The sequence below is a fragment of the Zeugodacus cucurbitae genome, chromosome 3 (genome assembly GCF_028554725.1).
Source record: "Zeugodacus cucurbitae isolate PBARC_wt_2022May chromosome 3, idZeuCucr1.2, whole genome shotgun sequence".
Lineage (NCBI taxonomy): Eukaryota > Metazoa > Arthropoda > Insecta > Diptera > Tephritidae > Zeugodacus > Zeugodacus cucurbitae.
The window spans coordinates 74,402,910-74,425,145 of NC_071668.1; the positions used below are offsets into that span (position 1 = coordinate 74,402,910).

Here is a 22,236-nt window from a genome sequence, read left to right on the forward strand (position 1 = left end):
TTACTTGTTTAATTTAACAAAGTTGTAAGTTATTGAAATGAAAGCTTGGCAATAGATGGTGCTGTGGTCAAAATATTTATAAAGAATTACCTTATGAACTTGACTCGAAATATTGATAAAAACTGTATTTGAAGGTAAGGTAAAAAAATAACGGTAATTTTTCTTTTTCAAAAACAAATTACTGATTCGTTCGTTTATATTAACGTTGTCATCTTTGAAATAGAGCCCATTCGATATTATGCGCTTCTTATAAATGACGAAACTCTTCTCAAAATCGATTTTTTTTTAATACCCTTGAATCTTTCTTTCTCGAAGGCTTGTGAAATGACGGCCATTGAAGGTTCAGAGATAGTCATGTTGGAAAAAATTACAATGGACTCTCAAAACCCGTGAAATTATACAATTCTCGTTATTTTTTGAACACACTACATATAAGACGAAGAAGCTTCTTTCCAAAATCGTTCTACACTAATGTTTATATATAAATATTTTATATACATATATTTGCACACATTTCGGTGGCTGTCCGTTGCCATTGTGTGCTATTTTTAGTGTTATTGTTAAATGCTTGTCGATTAAAATATTTGTTTTTGTCTTCAAAAGATTTATGATTGAATTGTTTGGCTTCCTCATTTCTGTGAATTTTGAAAATTAATATCTGCTAAAGTGTATGATTTTTAAATATGAAAGTGAATTTTATTGAATAAATACCAGTGTGTAATAAAATGATGATTGATACGTATAAATGTTTAAATATAAGTATAAGTATTTGGATTTAAATTGTAATGCAAAACAGATTGTCGAAATTATTTCACTCCTACATAAGCTATTCAAACGATTGTATGGAAGAGTGGCTGTTATCGCACAGACAACATGGAAACAATTTCTCTTTACTTCTCTAATAAAAATGGAAAACAATTAAATATAAAATTCTTGTGGAATTTTGGAATTGTCGGGCGTAATCGCTCGAGTTCTGCAGCTTTTCTGTATTGTTATTGAGACTAATTGGTATATAATTGAGCCCAACGTATGTGATATATTTATATTTATGACTCCAGCAAATGGCGCTCATGACGATCGGAATTACATATCTTACTTCTTTACTTTATCTATTTTTTATGCCAAATCACATATTGCCAAGTTTAAAATTGTGATTTAATCGCATTAGATTGCCGCGCATGGTGGCAGGAATTCAGTATCGATCACATTAATTTCGACTATTTGTACTTAATTTGAATACTATGCAACAATATATCAAGTATACAGTCAACCAGACGGATTAAAATCATTATATAAAGGAGAGATGAACGCATTTCATCCAGATTCAGTACCATATCAAATGGCCTAACATTAGAAGTGGTTACGGATGCATTCCTAGCGATGCCAAAAAGTAATGAACCAACATTTGTTAAAATCAGTACTGGATTGCTTAGTAGAACTTCCAACGTTTGTCATCCACTTCTTTTGGGACCTGGGATTTTGACTTCAGGATCATCCTTATCCAGGATCATCAGCAAATGATTTTTTGGTGATATCACTCCTTATCTTTGGTATTTTTGCTGAGGGCTTTTTCTCTGACCTCTGTCTCTTTGCCATTGCTAATGTCTATTCCAGTTTGAAGTTCGGTAGAACCGCCTTGACACAATCGATGGAATTCCAGAGCGCCCTACCCTCCTAAGTCAGGAAGCAGCCTGACGCTCCTCCACTTACCTAGCATTTTGTGGGTCTTATACTTTGAACATAGACGATTCTATCTTTGGCATCGCCCTTTCCCTTCGGCTTTGTAGCCAAACTCTGGTTAGTCGGCTTGGTTCTGGCTGCCGTTGACGTCTTTGCCTTCCTGTAGCTAGAGTTAGCTACAAGAGCTGCCTCCAGTACAAGAGCTTTACATTTGCCTCCAGACCAAGCTTAGCTCCTGTCTTTATGCTATTCCTAGAGCTCGTTGAAAACGCAGCAGTCTTATCTGAACTCTTTCCGGCTTTTTTAATCATTTCTGTGCTTTGACTCATCTTTTGGGCCAACGAGTTTGGGAGAAAGTAGGTCCACTTGCGGATAGCCTCCGATACGCCAGGAAGGTACCCTTATTAAGGAGGACGTCAGGTATCTGTATGTGACGTTCAAGGCTGGGCTATTTAAGGGCCCTCAGTCAGTTCTGATCATCGGTACGGGTCGCATGGAACCTTGACCTAGCCATTCTTTGTACTCCCTATTGAGGAGCAATGAGCACTCAACGATAGTGACAAGCAGTATCTAAAAACGTCCAGACTGCAGCATGTGTGAACTGTTTCCAGCCTGTCCATGTTCGCAGACGAGACCCTGTGGTAACTATTATTATTAGTACGCAAGCTCTGACTCTTCCTGACTCATAAAAAATATTATAAATATTTGTATCAATTAAATCGTATTGCAAAATAGATACCAATCAACTCATGGAAATCTATAACGCATTACAAAAGAAGTATATTCGTAAGAGCGATGACCACAATGTGAATACAAACGGATGAATATTTAGAAAAAAAAGACACAAATTTGCAAAAACAACTGTAGAAAGTGTTAGTAATGATAAGCGCGTGGTTTGAAAGGCAAGAACGATTATTAAAAATAGCAATATGATAATAAATGAAAGACAAAGCTAAGTCAAACTAAAAATACAACCCAAATAAGTAGGCCAAAGTATTTACGTTAAAACTCATATTTTATTATTATTTTGCATTGACTAGGGAGAAAATAATAAATATTAAACAAATAAATTGTCTCGCTATTATTTATATATTGCTTGTAAACAAACGATTTGCGGCAAGCAAAATTAACATAATTATTATATGGGTTGGTGATAAGAAAGTACATAATAATAAAATCAGAAAATCAAGCAGCTGATAAGAGACATATACGTATGTGATAAAAGAGCTGACGCCATGTGTATACAGAGAGCATATATATACACAGCAATACTTACGTATTTATACACGCATATATATACAACACACATATGTACATACATATATAACCAATGTTAGTATGTGTGTGCGTCGATTTTATGAATAGCCATAAAAATATTATTTTGTTTTTGTTAGTCTGTTTCAATTATGTTTAAATGTCTGTTGTATATCGTTGTTGTATGGCAAATGTCATGTTAAATGCAAATGAAACGCTTAAATGGACAACGGATAAATTGTTGGAATTAAAACAAAGCATATAACTAAGGTTGCGTATACGCCGTGGTGTGCTCGTTGCTTAGAGAGAGAGAGAGAGAGAGAAATCAAACGCGAGAGCGTAAAGTAATAAGAATCTGCAGAAAAGACTGAAAATAAAATTAGAGGTTCACAGCGAATTTGTGTGTGCAACCAAATGGCGCAATAAAGCAGCATGGAAATTGCTTAGAGCACGCAAAAATGACCTCAACACCGCACACTTGTTGATTGCCATTTATTTGCGCATAAGCAATACGTCTTTCGCACGCGCTCGCACGCTCAAACTCTCTTGCCAGCTGTCGCCAACACGCTCTCATAATTAATTCTCTACTCTTCATTCCTTCACATTCATCAGCTTTTGCTTTTGCGGCATTTTATCCGCCGTTTTTCTTTAACGGATTTTTTGTTTGTAAACAAATAGCAGCTGTTGGCTGCTGTGGATCAGCTGTTCTTATGGTATACTGTACTCTACTGTTAACTTGATTTTCTCAACAATGCCTGCACCAACATTTGTTCTGCACAACAGTTGTTGGGACACACCGCGTCAGTGTGACGCCAGCAGCATAACGGCATTAAATATATATGTATATATAGTTATATTTTTTCATTATCAGCCTTTTTTTTGTGCCACTTCCACTGCAATTGTGACTTTCACACGCATGCATATGTTTTGGTTGTATGTATGTATGTAAACCTATGTTTGCCCATGTCAAATGTATACTCACCTACATAAGCACACCGCAGGCCTGCTATTTTCATTTGCCACGTTGCCCGTCTTGCTGGCTTTGTGTGCCCATTTGATGTGTTTGCTTGCCCGCGGCTGTTGCGGCAGACGTGTCTGCATGTGCTCTTTTGTGTGTGCGCGGGTGTTGGGCGCACACACTCATGCATGCCAACTCACAAGTCGTCTTCAATTATGTATGTATACATGTCCCCGTGGGGCACATTGTGGCACTAGTGTTGTTTGCAGTTTGCGTCTCCCTTGTCGCTCCCCCCCCGCAATGTATTGTTGCCACTTATAATAATATTTGGCTTTTCATTATCTTCACTCGGTTTGAAGTTGTCAGCACATTGTTCGGCACGGCACTGCACGGCACATCTGTGGTCGTTCATGTTTGACAGCGATGCATATTTAATTTGAAAGTCACACTTATTGTGTGTACTGTAAGGCGCTTTAGAAGCCGGTATAAGTGGATGGGTTAATCTTTGGTTTGTTATAATAGAAATAACCGTTATTTCTTGATGACCGGTAATCTAAATCGTCTTGAAAATATAAAGATGATGAGAGTAATATTTTCTCTGGATAAACTTTAATCAAAATAGACCGATTACCCATTAAAAATAAATAAACGACCAGAATTCGGGAATTAGAAATGTTAAATACATTCTTAATTAGTATTTTTTCATAAGCCTATTGAGAATTATAGATCCGAGCATTAGAGACAACGAAAAACTGTGTTTATCAACTAAAACATCATCTAACGTTTGTTTGTGTCACCAAAAACTAATCGAGTTAGATCTAGGATAATATATGTATACCAAAGTGAAAAGGGTGCCGAGTAAAGTTGAAATCCGGATGTCTGTCTGTACGTCCATGCAAGTTGTAACTTGAATAAAAATTGAATAAACCAAAAGTGCTTAAACCCACTAAAGAAATACACTAGAAACACTATACGTACTATATCATTAAAATAGTAAAAACTGTACAATGGGTGTGGCGCCGCAAACTCCGGGGTCAAAAATTATACTTCAGGAACTATGAAACCAATTTCATTAAAATTGTGCTCATACAATTTTTTTTACGTCCCAATAGTATAGTTAAAAGATGGGTAAAATCGGTTCATAACCCCGCCTACTTTCCCCATAACACAATTTTGAAGTACTCCAACTATATTTCTATTTCTCCAACTAACTGTGTGGCATCACTCATACAAAAATCGCTGAAATCGGACTATAACTTTTCAAAGCCTCAGATACCGAAGGTATAGATAAAACTTTCAGATATTCTAAAGAAATTCAATGGAAACATGTTTCTTCTAATAGTGTACCTCTGTACAAAAAATGGACAAAATCAAGTTAATACTTCCTCTAGCCCCCATATACCCATTAACTGATTTTTCAAACTTCCTGTGGTCTTTATGCCGTATCTATCCATTAATATGTTAGATATCTTAAGGTAAATTCAGTGTACGTATAGTGGTGGCGGAATTAATTAATCGATCAAGGAGTGAGAATAATCCTCATATACAATATATAACGGCAAAATCCCAGTATGAAGGGTCAATGCTTGATCTTCGAAAAAAATAAAAAATGTATATATCGAAACATACTGGACCCCTCATAGCATCTGTCATATAAGATTGACGAAAAAGTTTTATTAAGAAAAAAATTTAGATTTTATATATATTTTGGATTTTTGAAACTATTTTCGAACTTCGAATCGGGGTATTAACAGAACCAGGCGATTACGAGCCAACTATATAATTCATACATATATTTCCCCAGATAGTCGGATCTACGTAAGCGAAATGGACACGGATTTCATGCTGACTGTTATAATTCGCTCCAGTCAAGCTGGATAATCTGTTAAAAACTATGGCTCCCAGTTTAGCCTCCATCCCTTTTTTATTTCTTACTTTTAGAAATACAGTTAAACTTCCATAACTCGAACTGCTCTAACTCGAAGTTCTTTATAATTCGAACTATTGAATTGGCAATATAAGTCAAAATTCATACAAATTACATTCTGTAACTCGGAAGTCTCTCTAACTCGAAGTTTTTATGTGGATTATGGAGATTCAAGTTAGAGAAGTTCCACTGTACTTATACACCGTCAGCTAAATTTTATTAGAACTCTGCTAAAGAACATTTCTACTAACTAGATCGTAAAGCGAATTTAGGTTGCTCTCTTCGAGCAAGACAACAATTCCAAGTTATAAAATAACGAGTCTTATTTAAACAAAAGTACTATCTATGATCATAGTGATGTCCATATTTAATTAAATATACTTTTTACTCTCCTCCTTGTAGCGTTGGTAAATGGGCAATGCAGTTTGGCGATGAATTGTGGGAATTAGCGCAACGTATGACCAAATCTCAAGAGATTAAAGCGGTAAGTACGCGTTGGCACGTAACAAGCGAGCGGACTGTTAACGGTATGCCCTTCTATTACAGAAATACAAAGAATACAATGCACGCGTCGAATTAAAAAATGGCACCGAACTCATTAAATCCATCACAGCGAATGTTGGACGCATGTTTTCGCGTAAAATGGATGCGGTACGTTGTATACAACAAAAAGCCGAGGCAGTCAATGAAGAATTCGTATTTAATTACACATATGCGGTGGACAATTACCAGTACTATTCGAGTAAATTTTCACAATTCGAAGGCGTGCGTGCGGAGGAGCTGCTGGATGGTATGATGGAATACGAGGGAACGTATCTAAACTTTACGCTAAATCCGGATACACACTTTTATAATATATCTGTTGATACAGAACACAGTTCCGTCCATGTACCATCTAATATATTTGATTTAGGTAAAGAAGTGTTGAAGACAATTATGTGGTCTGAAACGCTGGATGATGTTTTCAAACAAAACTACAAATCAGATCCCGCGTTGTCATGGCAATATTTCGGCTCCGACACTGGCATACTACGCCATTACCCCGGCCTACAATGGCAGAGGCGTGGCAATCCGGAAAATGCCGACACCTACGATTGCCGCAAACGTTCGTGGTATATTGAGACTGCCACCTGCTCCAAAGATATTGTCATACTATTGGACAATTCTGGTTCGATGACCGGTTTCCGCAATCATGTTGCCAAATTTACAATACGCAGTATTTTGGATACTTTCTCGAATAATGATTTTTTTACGATTTTCAATTACTCCGCCACTGTCGATGATATAATACCATGCTTCACGGATGCCCTGGTTCAAGCGACACCCGAGAATATCAATGTATTCAATGATGCCATTGAAAAGATCAAACCCGAGGGTTATGCGAATCTTTCGTTGGCATATGAGAAGGCATTTCAGCTATTGAAAAGATACTATATCGAACGGCGTTGCAACGAAACGTCCACCTGCAATCAAGCCATAATGGTTGTCACCGATGGTGTGGCTGGCAATACCACCGAAATTTTCGAAAAATATAATTGGGGCAATGGCGAGAATGGCACTATGAATATGAATATACGCATATTTACCTATTTGCTGGGGAAGGAAGTGACCAAAGTGCGTGAGATACAGTGGATGGCATGCTTGAATCGTGGCTACTATTCACATGTGCAGACGTTGGATGAGGTACACGAGGAGGTGTTGAAGTATGTCGATGTGATAGCCACGCCGTTGGTGTTGCAAAATGAGGAACACCCGCCGACATGGACGCATTCGTTTACGGATCGAACGGTATGTAGCCGTGGTTGTTATGAAAACTTATAGCCACACATACGAGTATTTCCTCTTCTTTATTTTACAGTACGAGCCACGCGCAAACGACACTGGCACACGTCTTATGATCGCTGTCGGCGTACCAGCCTTTGATCGTTCGTACCGCAATGAGAATTCCTCGAAACGAGCACGTCTGCTGGGGGTTGCAGGCACGGATGTGCCGGTGGAGGATATTGATAAACTAACGCTGCCTTATAAGGTAAGTGAAGACCAAATATTTATCAAGGGCTTTAAGAGATCTTCACTACCTTTACCTCATTGGAACTTCAGAAAGATAGAGCTTCCGTCTCTTCATTATTCTGTGTACAATGTACTTTGAAACTGATTTCAGTTCTGTACTAATCCTTCGTCTGTCTAAATGAAATAAAAAAAATTCCTTCGCGGTTCTTAGAAGAGACCTCAACTTCATGTAAAATATAGTCTTAATATTACATTAAAAATCTCCACCATTTTTCTTCCAGCTTGGCGTAAATGGTTATTCATTTGTGGTTTCCAATAACGGTTATATGCTACTGCATCCAGATTTACGTCCGATTTCGGTGAGTTAGCACTACTTATCACCAAAAACCTCTTAATTATATTCCTCATTTCTTTCACCAGAAAACTGGAATGCTCAATCCCAATTACAACAGTATAGATTTCACAGAAGTGGAGCATCTTTATGAGGATTTGGAACCACGACAACCGGGTGAGTCCATACTGCAACTACGTAGCGCCATGGTGCAATACCAATCGGGTGAATTTAAGGATATAAGTGTAAAGTTTCACTATGACAATATGCGTCGTGTGTCCGAAGAGAAGCAAGATTACTTCTTTGCGCCACTACCGAATACACCATTCTCTTTGGGCATTGTATTGCCAACGGAATATGGTAAGACCTGGATTAAGGTGGGTGAAGAGGTGATGAAGAACAAGCATATGAAAGTGAATATATCGGACTATTTTGTCGGTGACAACTGGAAAGTGCATCCCGCTTGGTAAGTTCGTAGGCACATATATAAATTGTAAACAATTATGAAGTTAACGAACATAACTTTTTAGGGTTTATTGCAAGTACCACTACCTGGAAGGACATGAGTTCAAAACGCCTGAAGCTGAGTTACGACATTTTCTTGCAAAGATGCTACAAAACGATTGGAAGTGGTCCGAACAATATGAAGAAGACGACTCGGATCAGCCGTCTGATGACACGGGCGAAAGTAAGTGTCTTGAGATTAAAGTCTTGTTATCCATAAAATTTATGTTGCTTTCCAATACACAGTAAATTGTGGCCGCATAACGCTCGACGACGATGCCTACTACTGCAACAAGGAGCTCGTGCAACTACTCATCTTCGATGCGAAAGTTACGAACTCCAGTTACGGTGAGTGGAAATTCGCAAATGATGAGGAACGTAGCTTGGTAGAGAGCTTTGGCGGTACATTGCGATTTGTGGCCACCATGAGCGGCTTGACACGTTGGCAATTCATTTACGGCGAGGTTGAAGTGGAAAACGATCGCGAATTCGGCGATTATCATACGACAGCGATTGATGAGACCTGGTATAAGAGCGCCATATTGCAGCATCATCAAGAGCGCACCGAAAGCTTCGTTTACATGGTTAAACATGCCAGTGATCCAATGGAAAATAACGAATTGATGGTTACCGCTTCGCATGCGATATTTCCACGCGATGGTGGTAGAGAGGCGCCCGCATGTGTTGTCGGTTTTCAGTTTTCACATGCGCTTATGATGGATCGATTCTTCAATATCACTTCGATAGATAATGTAAGTGGATTGCTTTTACGAATAAATTCTTAAATTATGTCTAACCGTCTTCTCTTCTGAAACGTTTTCCAGTGCAATGGTTGCATAAAGACCTGCACGAGCGACGAAATCGATTGCTACGTCATAGACAATAATGCATACATTGTGATAGCGCAAAAGGTCAATCATACTGGGAAATTCTTTGGCGAATACCAAGGTGACGTTATGGCCGCAATGGTGGAGAAGGGCTTCTTTCAAGCCATCAATGTTTACGACTATCAGGCGCTTTGTCGGGAGGATGGTGACGATTCCAGCGATGCGCAAGCTCTACTGCACGTAAGTCATAACAGTAAGAAATCAAGAAACTCTTATAATTTTCAATTTTTCTAAATAAAGCCAATCAGATTGTTGAGCATAGGCTGGCGTTGGTTGGTCGCACAGCTCTTCTGGCAATATGCGCGCATCAAATGGTGGGTGGACGGCGCGCCATGTAAGTAGCCAACAAACAACAACAATAACTATCACTACTACTAACTATATATAACCAATGCATGACCTTTCATTTAGTCTTGGAGTATTCGGACGAAATCGACGACGATTACGAGGCTGTGCCGGATGCTTATCCACGTCCACAGCAAAAAGCCAAAGACATCAGCGACGATGGGAAATTATTATTTGAGAAAAAGAAACCCGATCCGGTCTATACACCTTGCGATACGCGTTCAACACTCTATGTACTGCAACCGAACTCGCTCGAAGATGTAAACGATTATATAAAAGTGCCATATGCTCGACCGTTTCATTTAAAGAAAATACCGAATACCAATCTTTTGTTGGTGGTGGTAAATGTTTTGATGCCATCGAAAGGTATGCGTCTGAGCACGGAACCCGAACGTTTAGAATATGATTTAGAATTTCCATGTTATAAATTAAATATGAGCTTTTACGAGCGACGGCGTCTGGAAGAATGTTTCACCCAGCATCCGGAGGTGAGTTTAATTTTAGTCTATATATTTCAATGTATGTGGAAGTCAGTTTAAGTTAGTTAAGTTTTATAGATGAAACAGAAAGAGTATAATATTCGAATCATGGGCTCATGAATTCCTAAACTTTTTCGAACGTATTTCGAAAATAATGAAGATTAAGAAAGTGTATTTTATAAGATCTCGGAGGAAGTATAGTATCAGCTTAAAGTCAGTCACTGAACTACTCCTCTTCACGACCAGGGTTCGATGCCGTTCCCATGACATTGCGGTCAGTAGTATACGGAAGGAATCCAGATTTTTATCCAGCCAAAGACTATAAACTCGTCAGCTCTCCACAAAAAAATTTAGATCATGTTTTTTGTTGCACAACAACACTCTGAGTTCAATTTCCGTTTTCGAGCATCATCAAAATCTCGATCAAATAATCTAATGTCAGCGAACTTGTTTGTAAGTTTTCACTTGCTTGACTCCACTTTTTTAAATTAGATTATAGAATGGGATCATGGTTAGAAATGCACGTCATTTTTATTAGCTAAACTATGTCAATGTCGTCGAATAACTCATACAGCTCATCATTCCGTCACGTGCGGTATACGGCGCTGCCGATGTTCAATGGATCATAAATTTTCCACAAAACCTTTCCCTAGAAAACTCCTACTGCCGTCTCTTTGGATTTCGACACCGTCCACGCTTCTGCACCATAAATCAGGACGGGAATAATTATTAACCCAAACGATTACCCTCCTCCCGCCCAACCGACGCGTGGGGCGCAGTCCGCATACGAGCGGAATTTGCCGAGTCTAGAAAGGCAAGAGATTTTTAAGCGTCCGGTTCTCAAACTGCTCAGCTACAGAAAGAAACATTTCAACAGCTGAGATTTAAAAATATATAAAAACAAAAAGTTAAAAATTTCTGAATATTATTTATTAAGAGAAGACAAAATAGTTTTTTTGATGCTAAATATTGAGTCAGATGGATCAAATGTGCTGGAATGCGAATTAAAATCATGACATATTCGGCAGAATGGTTCATTTAACTCAAAATTTGTTCTAGAAGATTTTAGAAATAATGGTCTAAACTGCCTGGATGAACGCAATGGGACATTAAACTTAATATCAGACAAAAGGAATGAACTACAAACTAAACCATTCAGAAGTTTTACTAGAAAAATTATACCTAGCATTTCTCTGCGACTAGTGAGTGTGGGAAGACTTATAAGTTTTAAGCGACTAGTGTACGGGGGAAGATTCAATCTTGAATCCCAATGTAAGTGGCCTAAAGCAAAAAGTAAAAATTGTTTTTGAACGGACTCAAGCTTATCAGAATGGGATTGATAGCTAGGATTCCATACCACAGAACCATACTCCAATATAGGCCTTACCAATGTTGTAAAAAGAATTTTAGTAATATACGGGTCACTAAATTCTTTAGACCAACGTTTAACAAAGCTAAGAGCACCTTTAGCTTTTAAGACAATTGAATTTACATGAGAATTAAAATTTAGTTTAGGGTCCATATTAACTCCTAAATCAACAAAGCTAAAAACTTGCTCTAAACTAAAGTTATTTATTACATAGGGGGAAAGATCAACAGTTCTACGGGAAAAGCACATCGTTTTACATTTTTTAAGATTCAGTGGCATATCATTTTTGTGACACCAAGTAACTAAATTATTTAAATCCGATTGCAACTCAGTCCTTTCGTTATGAGAAGTATATGATTTAAAAAGTTTTACATCATCCGCATATAACAAAATTTCTGAAAACTTATTTACTGAAGGTATATCATTGATGAACAACAAGAACAGAATCGGGCCGAGATGACTACCCTGTGGAACCCCTGAAGTGACACTAATTGAATCGGATAATGTATTATTAAATAAAACTTGTTGTTTTCTGTTAGTAAGATAAGAGGATACCCATTCAAGAAGTCTTGGTTGAAAACCAAGAAGATTCAGTTTTTGCAAAAGAATTGAGTGGTTTACTCTATCGAATGCTTTACTAAAGTCTGTATATATAACATCAGTATTCTTATTATCCCTAAAACCCATTGACACATGGTTTACAAATTCAAGCAAGTTAGTTACTGTAGATTTCCCTTTACAAAATCCATGCTGAGAGAATGAAATTAAAGGAGAGATTAAGAAAGTTATTTGGTCAGTGACAATAGCTTCAAAAAGTTTGGGTATAGCTGACATTTTAGCTATCCCCCTATAGTTCTCAACAGATGATCTAACTCCTCTTTTATGCAAAGGTAATATAAAAGAGTTTTTCCACATTGACGGAAAAATACCTTGTTTAAGAGATAGGTTAAAAAGCTTAGTTAAGGGCAGATAGATATATTTTGCGCAATTTTTAAGAAAGCTTGAGGGAATCATATCAGGGCCATATTTAAACGAATTTTTTAACGTAACTAAATAATTTAAGACATCTGTTTCAGAAATAATTGGTGTATTAATTACAGTACTCGGACATAACACTTGATGATATGGCACATTCATAGGGTAGTTTGAACAATAATTGGATTTGAAGAATTCTGCAAACATATTAGAAATAATATAATTGTCACATGACATTGTTGATTTATATTTCATCGCGGACGGAAAATTTGAAATCCTGCGTTTGGAGTTAACGAAACCATAAAACAATTTCGGATTACGAATAATATTATTTTTTACTTTGATTATGCAGTTTTTATAACATTTTTTGTTAAGTTCCTCAAACTGACGACGCAATTTAGAATATTTTAAATAGTCAACAAGAGCTCCAGTTCTTTTATAAAGTTTAAAAGCACGAGCTTTTTTATTTTTTAATTTACATAGCTCATTCGAATACCACAAATTTGAACTTTTTCTTTTGATAATAAAACATTTCGGAACAAATCTTTCAAAAATATTATAAATTGTTTCATTAAAATGTGATACATTTAATTCAATATTACCACTATAATCAGGCCAAGTCAATTTAGAAAGTTCACAATTAATCTTTTTGAAGTTAGCTTTCGCAAAGTTGAACCGAGAACAAAGGTCCTGTTTGTTGCATACAAGTAATTCGTCTATGATTTCGATATTAATTTCCAAGGCAGGGTGATAAGAGTCCTCTGGCAAAACTAAAGGATCAGATCGGACCACAGAAACTGTTGAAGTATTATCAACATAGACCAAATCTAGGAATTTACCAAACTTGTTCGGAATTAAGTTAATTTGGTTAAGACCCATCCCAGACATTTCTTCCAAAAACTCATTAAAGCTTAAACGAGTGCAAAAAGGGGTAATGCAATCGTCAACAGATTTCCAAGATACACACGGTAAATTGAAATCGCCTAGAACAATTATGTAATCAGTATTCTTAGCAATTGAAAAAACATTATTTATTAAAGAAGCATGCTGCGTATATACAGATAAGTCCGATTGAGGCGGAATATAAGATAAAGTTAGATAAATAGAACATTTATTAATACAAATTCGTATGCACTTAAATTCAATAAAGTCCGCATGAGGAACTTCTACTTCTTCAGATGGAATTGAAGAATGCACAGCAAATAGTACACCCCCCCCGACTCTGTTCAGTCGATCGCATCTAAAGATTTGAAATTCACTATTTAATATTTCGTTATCAAAGATATGAGGTTTAAGCCAAGTTTCAGTAAAAGCGATGACTTTAAAATTACAATTAGTGCTGTTCAAATACAATTCTTTTAATTTTGTATTTAAACCCCTTACATTTTGATAGTGAATTTGTAATGAATTTTTTATAATTAGTTTTTTGAATCCGCAGCATTTTTTGGAATATGAGCAATTACAGTTTGTTTTTGTTGCTTTTGCTCGAATTCGCGCACGAAAGCACCAGGTGGCCAAAATGATTCATCAAGTAGCAATTGAAAATTAACAGCTGAAACGCCAATCTTGAAAGAAGATATGTTTCTTTCGTATTTAAAGTTAAATTTTCTGACATCAATATCAATATCGTTAATTTTTAATTTCGACGAGATGTAAAACTTTATATCTTCGATTGTGGTATCCGAAGCGAATCTCGAAACGAAAATTGATTTTCGTTGAGGTATTACTACCAAATTTTTTGCCACAAACTCAGAGTTAATAGGAGGCGGATCCTGAAAAGTTTTCCGCTTAAGGTTATCGTTATTTGTTTTCGGAGGATTAAGCACTTTTGAAGAGGAAGGCTTCTCTCCTTGAGGGCAAGGAGATGAGAGATTAATAAGGTTTAATTTCACCGGTGACATACTTTTTACGGACAAAGTGGCAGGTTCTTCATTAGACGGACGTTTACGTTTTGATGAAGGCTTAGCATTATCATCTTGATCATTTAGGCATTTAAATGATTGAAACAACACTTCATAATGCTTAAATTTTTCTGTAAGGTTTTGAAGTTCTCGACCGATTTCTTTAAAATTATTGCGCGCCTGTTTAAAAACTTTAAATAATTCAATATCTGTCGGTCTACACTTTAAGCACGACCAGCGCAGACCCTTTCCATCGAGAATAGAATCTAAGATTCTACCTGTCAATCCAGCACATTTAAGATGGGCAAGCCCGTCACAAAGCCAACAAGAAACAAAACGATCACAATCGCCTTTAATAGTACAATTCGGAAAATTGCAAGTCATTATGAAAAAAAAAAAAAAAAAATTAAATTGAAGGAAAAAACAGAATAAAATAAATAGAAAAACAATAATAGTTATACTGAATTAGCCGAGATCACAACCAATATAATAGTGAACAGTTTGAGAAGCACTGAGCCACTTAAAAATAACACGCAAACAGCTGTGAGCAAAAATGAAAGAAAAAAAAGACGAATCAAAAGAAAAAGAGCAAATTAAAACAAAAACAATATGCAATCGCACAAACAATTGCAAAGTAGGAAATAAAATTGATAATTGATAACAACAACAAATGATTTAAAAGACTCGGCACCAGAATTTAAGAAAATAGTTAAAATACAATTAAAATTTAAATATAACACAAAAACAAATTAGCACAAATACTTAGCTTTAGATTACACTTATTAAGAGTAAAACTTTCTTCAATTATATTAATAAATTTAAGCACAAATTCAAGAACCGAGGAAAAATTAAACTTCACAGTTTGACGTGTTGCCAGAATAATGACGGACTTTTAAGAGTTTGGTTAGAGTTCGTTGAGAAAGGACTTTACTTTCAACTGTTGGCAAGAGCCAAGACGCGAATGTGTGGACTATTTGCTTGATGTCAGGAGATATTTCGTCTTGTCCTCATTCATCATAAGACCCATTAGTTTCGCTTCCTTATCTAGTCTGGAAAAGCAGAACAAATGCCACGATTGTTGAGGCCAATGGCTCAGCTCACATTTTTTTTCTTCAGCAATGGATTGAAGAAGTCAGACGATAGTGAGTCATCGTTTAGTATCGATCTGCTCGGACAGGTCCATTCCGATTCCGACAGAGCATTTGGTATTGCTCAACGTCAGTTTACACAGCAATATTAGTTTTGTAGAGATCCCAAATTCATACAGAGCGGCATAACAGCAGCTCCATTTCGAAGACAGCTTTAAAATGAAAAGGTGGTGCGTATCGATTCTTTTCTCTTGGATCTTTTCCAGGATTTGACGCATGATATATCTGGTCCATGGTAGATTTGCCAGAGCTAGCTTCTGCGGTTGTGCGTAGGGTTTGGTCCCTGGGGCAACGAATAATCAACAATGCCAAACAGACCTTAATCATTTAGCGAAGTCTTCGCAGAAAAGAACCAATTTTATGAATATTGTTTTGAAGCATTTAATGTGAGTTTAGCTTTAATAGCGGACTGTTGGAGCGAAAGGCTAATTTCGAGGACTTCAGGAAGGTGCTTTGAGGTCTGAATTAGTGTAGAAGGTGCTAGTTTCGTCAACGGTTATGGAATTTCCTTAAATAACTCAAATTTTAAGACCTTAACTTCATTAGTGATAATTTTATTTTCATATTTCATCTTTCCAGGAGGAAAAATATACATATTGCGGCGATGCGACAGCGCTGCGATTGGACATTGTAAATCTATTGACGGCCGTATTTATATTTTTATTAACGCGCTATTTACGCACTTAAATGTTTGTAAACATTTATTTACTTTTTTTACACTATCGAGCGAAAGTATGTAACTAAATACAAAAATAATTTTTTTATCGAAAAACAACAACAACAACAACAATGGCAACAGTAAACAAATAAGAATAAGAAAAAATTTTACATTACATTGTCACCAGATAATTTAGCACAATCCTCTTTACTGTATTGACTATAAATGCTCCTAGCGTTCTCTCTTATGTGAAACACCATGTAGACTTATAAACGGAAACGCCAAAGTAAACAACAAAGACATTACTAAAGAAAAATTATAATTGAGACTATTGAGAAAAAATTAAAACAAAAAAATTACTAGCTAAAATGTTTAATTTTTCTTTTTTTTTTTGTACTGTATACACTTGTCTTGTACTTATGTATGTATTGTATGTATGTATGACTGTAGGACTAAATACTTGAAACCGAAGTTAACTTTTCATCTTCTGCTTTCCGACGATAATCAAGTTTTTAACTGACGAAACACAAATAAAAAACAACAAAAGTAATTAAAAAAGCAAATAAAAAGAATTTTAGTATATCTTTTGGTACCACAAAACACAAGAAGGGGAGAGAAGGAGAGAAACACACACTTTCACATACTCACACACACACGCACACTTAAAATGTAAAATTTATACATATAGACATAATAAAAATCACTTATGATATGTGCTACAACTACAACAACAACATAAACACACATTTTGTTTGAGACAATGAACAACAACAAAAAAAACGTATTTGCCAAAACCGAAAAAAAAAAATTATTATAACAAAACAGAAAAAAACTAAAGAAATTATATAAATATAAATCTACTTGGTTAAATTTTGATAGAATTTTATAACCGTTATGTACGTACCCCCTAGTCGAATTCGTTGATTAATGAGGCTTAGCCTTCAAGTTAACAGCTAAAATCAAAACAAAAACAAAAACAAATGTTAAATTTAAATTAGTTAAATTGGTGGTATACTAAATGAATGGAGGCGACTAAGCATAGTTAAGTGAAAGATAATACTTATTATACTACTTTGTTACTGTTAATTTATAGCGTAAATACTTGCCTACATACATATGTATATGTACTATATGCGACTATATATTTGTGTATCTTTATGTGTTATTGTACAATACTTATGTATATTTAAAATTTATATTTGAAATGTAAACAAGAACAAATCTTTTATAATTTATATATACCATATATGTATGTGTATTGTAAATCGAAACATGTGTCTAGTACCACCAAACAACAAACCGAGACCTGCCTATTTTTGCATCCATTATAATTTTAAACAACATAATAGAGCATTGAGGCGCACATTATAGCTCTTACTATTCGTTAGCAGGAGTAAGGGCGAGAATTGCAATTTGAGGTTATGTGATGATTATGAGTAGAGATTTTTCGAAAAATTCTTGATTTTTTTAAGGCTCGAGATCACTCAGCGATGATATTTTGTGAATGCTAATATTTTGAAATCAACGAATTCAAATAAAATTCAATCGGGCCTGATGATGCCTGATACACCAAAGAATGACTATCAATATAGTAGGTAGAAAGTAAAGAAATTTAGGAATTCCGTACTACTTCTTTTGCGCAAACAGCTAACCTTCCTATCAACCCTCTAAATTTCGGAGGTGAAAGATCGTGAAATTATACGATTACCCAAAGAATATATTGTCTAGATTGAGCTTTCATAATTGAAGATAGTTTATGGATATCCAAAATTCTTATATTTTCAGTTTACGGTAGCAATCTCTAGGAAAAGTATAAAAGAATACATCATTTTTTAGAATTCTTGCAAAAACTTGCTTTAGATAGAATTTGGAATTACAAAATATGAAAGCGAGCTTCCTTATTTTTAAAGCAATATGATTGCAAGAGAATATATGGCGGCGAACAGTGCTTCCGTTACTACTTTACTATAAAATAAATAATAGGATAACCATTCATAAAAACTTCTGTATGAGAGCTTCTAAGCATAAACGAACTGATTCGTGGGACTTATGCCGAATGAAGACGAAGGTTGTCGAGAATACCTTACATGAATTAGTTTAGCTTACACTATAATCCTGGATCTATTTCAAACGAAATCAACAAAAAGAAAATCAAGTGTTTTCTTATTATATGGATATGTTTAGAGTATCAAAATTGAACACCTTATTCGGAACGCGTTGTTAGGTTAGATAAAGGGGTAGACCTCCGCAGCTGCAGAGAGTCTCACTTAGACAGCATCGACTGGCCTTTGGGACACCAATTTACTCCTGATGGATTACCAAGATCCTTATGGTTCGACAAATCGCTTGGACTCTATTATAAAGTTCTTAAGTCGGCTAATGTCAATTCCAGTCAATTCACTGGATTCGTCGAAGGTGTGTCTAAGGAGGAGTTTCAGCTGCTTGGATGACTCCTCTTCTAAGCAGCTTTGGCAACTAGCGTCTAGAATAACTGAATTTTATTTGTTTGTGAGATTTCAACAAATTTAAAAGACGGAGTGTTGCATGTTAATGTAAATTTAGTAACTGGCAGAACAAGACCTCTTTCAGAAAAAATACCCTAACACTTCTGATAAAAAGAACTTGTAGAACTGCCTTCCCTAAATAAAAGCGGTTGCGGCAAATGACTGTCAAAAAATCCTCATGCCCATACAATAACCCTACAGCGACGCTGAGCGGTTGAAAGTTCTATTTTGACAGCGCGTTAAAAGTAAAGTTGACTGCGAAAAACAAAGTTTCTCTGTCCAAAAAAATCACAACAACATTTCAAGTAAACATTTTGATTTTTGACGTAAAGTTGTCGCTTTTATTTAGGTATGGCGCTCGACGTTAATGCTGGGATGGTAAAAAATGTGACGTTCAACGCTTTTATTTAGGGAAGTCAGTTAAAGGTCTGTGATCGCTGTTAAGTCGTTTAAAGTATTTTTTATACAGAAGAATATCGAGAACAATTCTCAAGAAAATAGTTATTCAGAAGACTACCGAGAAGAACACCCATAAGAACACCAAATATTATCAAAACAAGACCGTCTCACATTTCCAATTGCAATTCTCAACCAGATTAAGCACAAGTTATTTGAAAAGCTAACAATATTATAGCTAATTGTTAGCTAAACTTCCGTTTACATTATTAAATAAAAATTTGTAAAAGTACACAAACAAATTGCAAAAAAAGTTTACATTACGGACACACAAAGTTGTCAAAAACACGAACAATTTTATTTTAATGAATTTTTAAATGAAATTTTTTTGGAAATTTTATGAAACTGACTAGTACTAGTTTCATAAACAGCCACACCAAAATCTAAAGAAATCTAATTATGTAAGATAATTCAAATGTAAAAAGAAAAAACAAAAAACAAACCTCAACGCTAAGCGTTGTCGGGTGTTAAATTCTCGCAGCAACATTGTCGTCCTACAAAACTTAATTGAAATAAAAAGAAAATATGAAAAAATTAACAAAAACAAAAATATATATATATATTGTATAACATTAACTGAGAAGAGAGCTGATTATGATGAATTAATTCAACAGATTGCCTTTAAATTTAAAAGTAAATTTTTAAAATCGTAAATTATATTTATATGAATTTCTTACGATCATTAAGCGTAGTAAAATGTGAAAGAAATATTTATTTAAAATAAAAAAAAAATAAAAAGAAAACTAAGTAAAAATATAGTTATATGAGAGAGAGATAATTAATAAATCAATTTTTTGAATATAAAAATGAAGATCAAAAAATTATTTGACCAACACTGTTAACTAATTAGTAAAATGCAAGTGGGAATAGTTGGTATAAAAAAACTTTATGTAAAAAGAAAAACAAATCATAAATTTTATTTTAAACCAAACTCATCAGTGTACACTAAATATGTAAAATAATATTGAGTTTTTATTTCAACATTTTTTTTAATAATTTCTAAGCATAATAAAAGAACACAGAGAACTACTGTCAACTGCGACAGCATAAACCGATTGAAACGTTTTTAAAGATATAAATAAAGAACAAGAAGAAAATATAAAATTATTTGCAGTTTTTTTTAATTTTTTGCAACTTTAAAGCTGAGAGAAGTTATCGACGCTACTCTATTAGAAAGAATCTAGAAATAGAGTTTTCTATTTAACGATCTCCTATATTTATTTTTCTATATCAGAGAGACTTATAATATACAAAATACAGCTTGTGCAAGAATTGAACCCGCTCGACCTTCCCAAGCCACATCGTTCATCTATATGAACTCTTGAAATGTTTCAAGAAGATCCGACGTTTTAGAGCTACATACTGTCAGCGATGAGGCCCATTTCTAGCTCAATGAGTATGTAAACAAGCAAAATTGCCGCATTTGGGGAGGAGAGCAACTTGAAGAGATTCAAAAACCGCCATTTCTTCCAGAAATAACTACGGTTTAGTGTGTTCCATATTTCTTCAAAAAATGACGGTGAAAACGTAACCGTAAATGGCTACCGTTATCGCGCCATGATAACCGACTATTTGATGCCTGAAATTGAAGCTCGTGATCTCGGCGACATTTGGTTTCAATAAGACGTCCTACTTTATGGTGCAGAAGCGTGGACGATGTCAGTATCTACCGAGACGGAAACGGCGAATACCGCAGACGATGGAATTCGACGTCATAGAATAAAGCGAATAAAAAGACAGCGGCTCTGAATGTGTTCGATGCAGTATCCGCTGGTGGAAGCAGAGGAAGACCTCCACGTTGTAAGGACCAGGTGGAGAAGGACCTGGCATCACTTGGTATTACCAAATAGCGCCAAACTGCCAAAGGACGAATGTATAGCGCGCTGTTGTGGAATCGGCTATAACCGGGTAAGCGGTATATTAGACAGTCAAGAAGAAGAGGACATCGCATCAATCAATAGATTTGTTGAGAGAATTTCGGTGGGCAGATCATTTTACGTTTTGGGTCAGTCGGCCACCAAAATCGTGTGATCTCACACCGTTAGACTTTTTCCTATGGGCGTATGTAGTTACCAGTCGAAATGCACGAACGAGTCATCGAAAATAGAACTCAACAGATGGATCCGCGGTCAACATATGAGAGAGATAGCACAGCCACACCAAAAAATCGTTATGTTTTTGGGGTCGCTGAATCCGAATCCGAGATCCATTTAACCCCATCAGATCAGGGTTCTGAGATAACCCCAGAAAACCAATATGGAGAACAGCGATTTTTAAAAATCATCGGATTCGCTTAAAACTCGCTGCTCGGTTTTTTCGTGTGTCACAGATTACGAATCCGGGTTAGGTTTTTCAAAATTCAAAATTGCGAACCCAATATGACCGACGCTATTTTCAAAAAATCATCGGTATCGCTTGAATCTCGTTACTCGGGGTTCTCGAGTGCGCTGATCCGGTAATGCGTCAATGGAAAAGAAAGAGGAATGATGGTCATAAAACAAGTTCCGCGGGGTTCTTCACTCAAAGCGTGATAGATCGATGGCAAAAGAATTAAAAAGAAAGAGGAAGATTATTATTCGACAAGTTCCGCGGGGTTCTTCACTCAAATAAAATAGAGATCAAAATCCAGACCGTTACGAAAACAATTGGATTCATACAATTCGAACGCGATTAGTTAGGAATCCGGAATCGAGTTTATATATCAGTAGCTTAATCCTTTTTTATTTAAAGAATATTTTACGTTGCAACAACAACAAAGCGATAAAGCAACGGTAATATTCTGTCAGTTATCAAATCGGCTAGAGAACAACTTTCCTAATTCAAAACGAGATTAAAAAAAGCAATCGAAGA

General features: G+C 35.8%; 1 protein-coding gene across 1 annotated transcript in view; it reads left to right on the plus strand.

Annotated features, from left to right (window-relative positions):
* LOC105212023 (voltage-dependent calcium channel subunit alpha-2/delta-3) overlaps nucleotides 1-20,493 on the plus strand; it is a 38,523-nt gene extending 18,030 nt beyond the window's left edge. The window contains exons 2-12 of the mRNA XM_011183766.3: nucleotides 6,222-6,303; nucleotides 6,366-7,607; nucleotides 7,678-7,848; nucleotides 8,111-8,188; nucleotides 8,250-8,626; nucleotides 8,691-8,848; nucleotides 8,911-9,416; nucleotides 9,489-9,731; nucleotides 9,792-9,885; nucleotides 9,963-10,384; nucleotides 16,348-20,493. Of these exons, the coding sequence (XP_011182068.2) occupies nucleotides 6,222-6,303; nucleotides 6,366-7,607; nucleotides 7,678-7,848; nucleotides 8,111-8,188; nucleotides 8,250-8,626; nucleotides 8,691-8,848; nucleotides 8,911-9,416; nucleotides 9,489-9,731; nucleotides 9,792-9,885; nucleotides 9,963-10,384; nucleotides 16,348-16,455 (3,481 nt within the window). The 3' untranslated portion in view covers nucleotides 16,456-20,493. The remainder of the gene's footprint in view (nucleotides 1-6,221; nucleotides 6,304-6,365; nucleotides 7,608-7,677; nucleotides 7,849-8,110; nucleotides 8,189-8,249; nucleotides 8,627-8,690; nucleotides 8,849-8,910; nucleotides 9,417-9,488; nucleotides 9,732-9,791; nucleotides 9,886-9,962; nucleotides 10,385-16,347) is intronic.
* The last annotated feature ends 1,743 nt before the right edge of the window (nucleotides 20,494-22,236 follow it).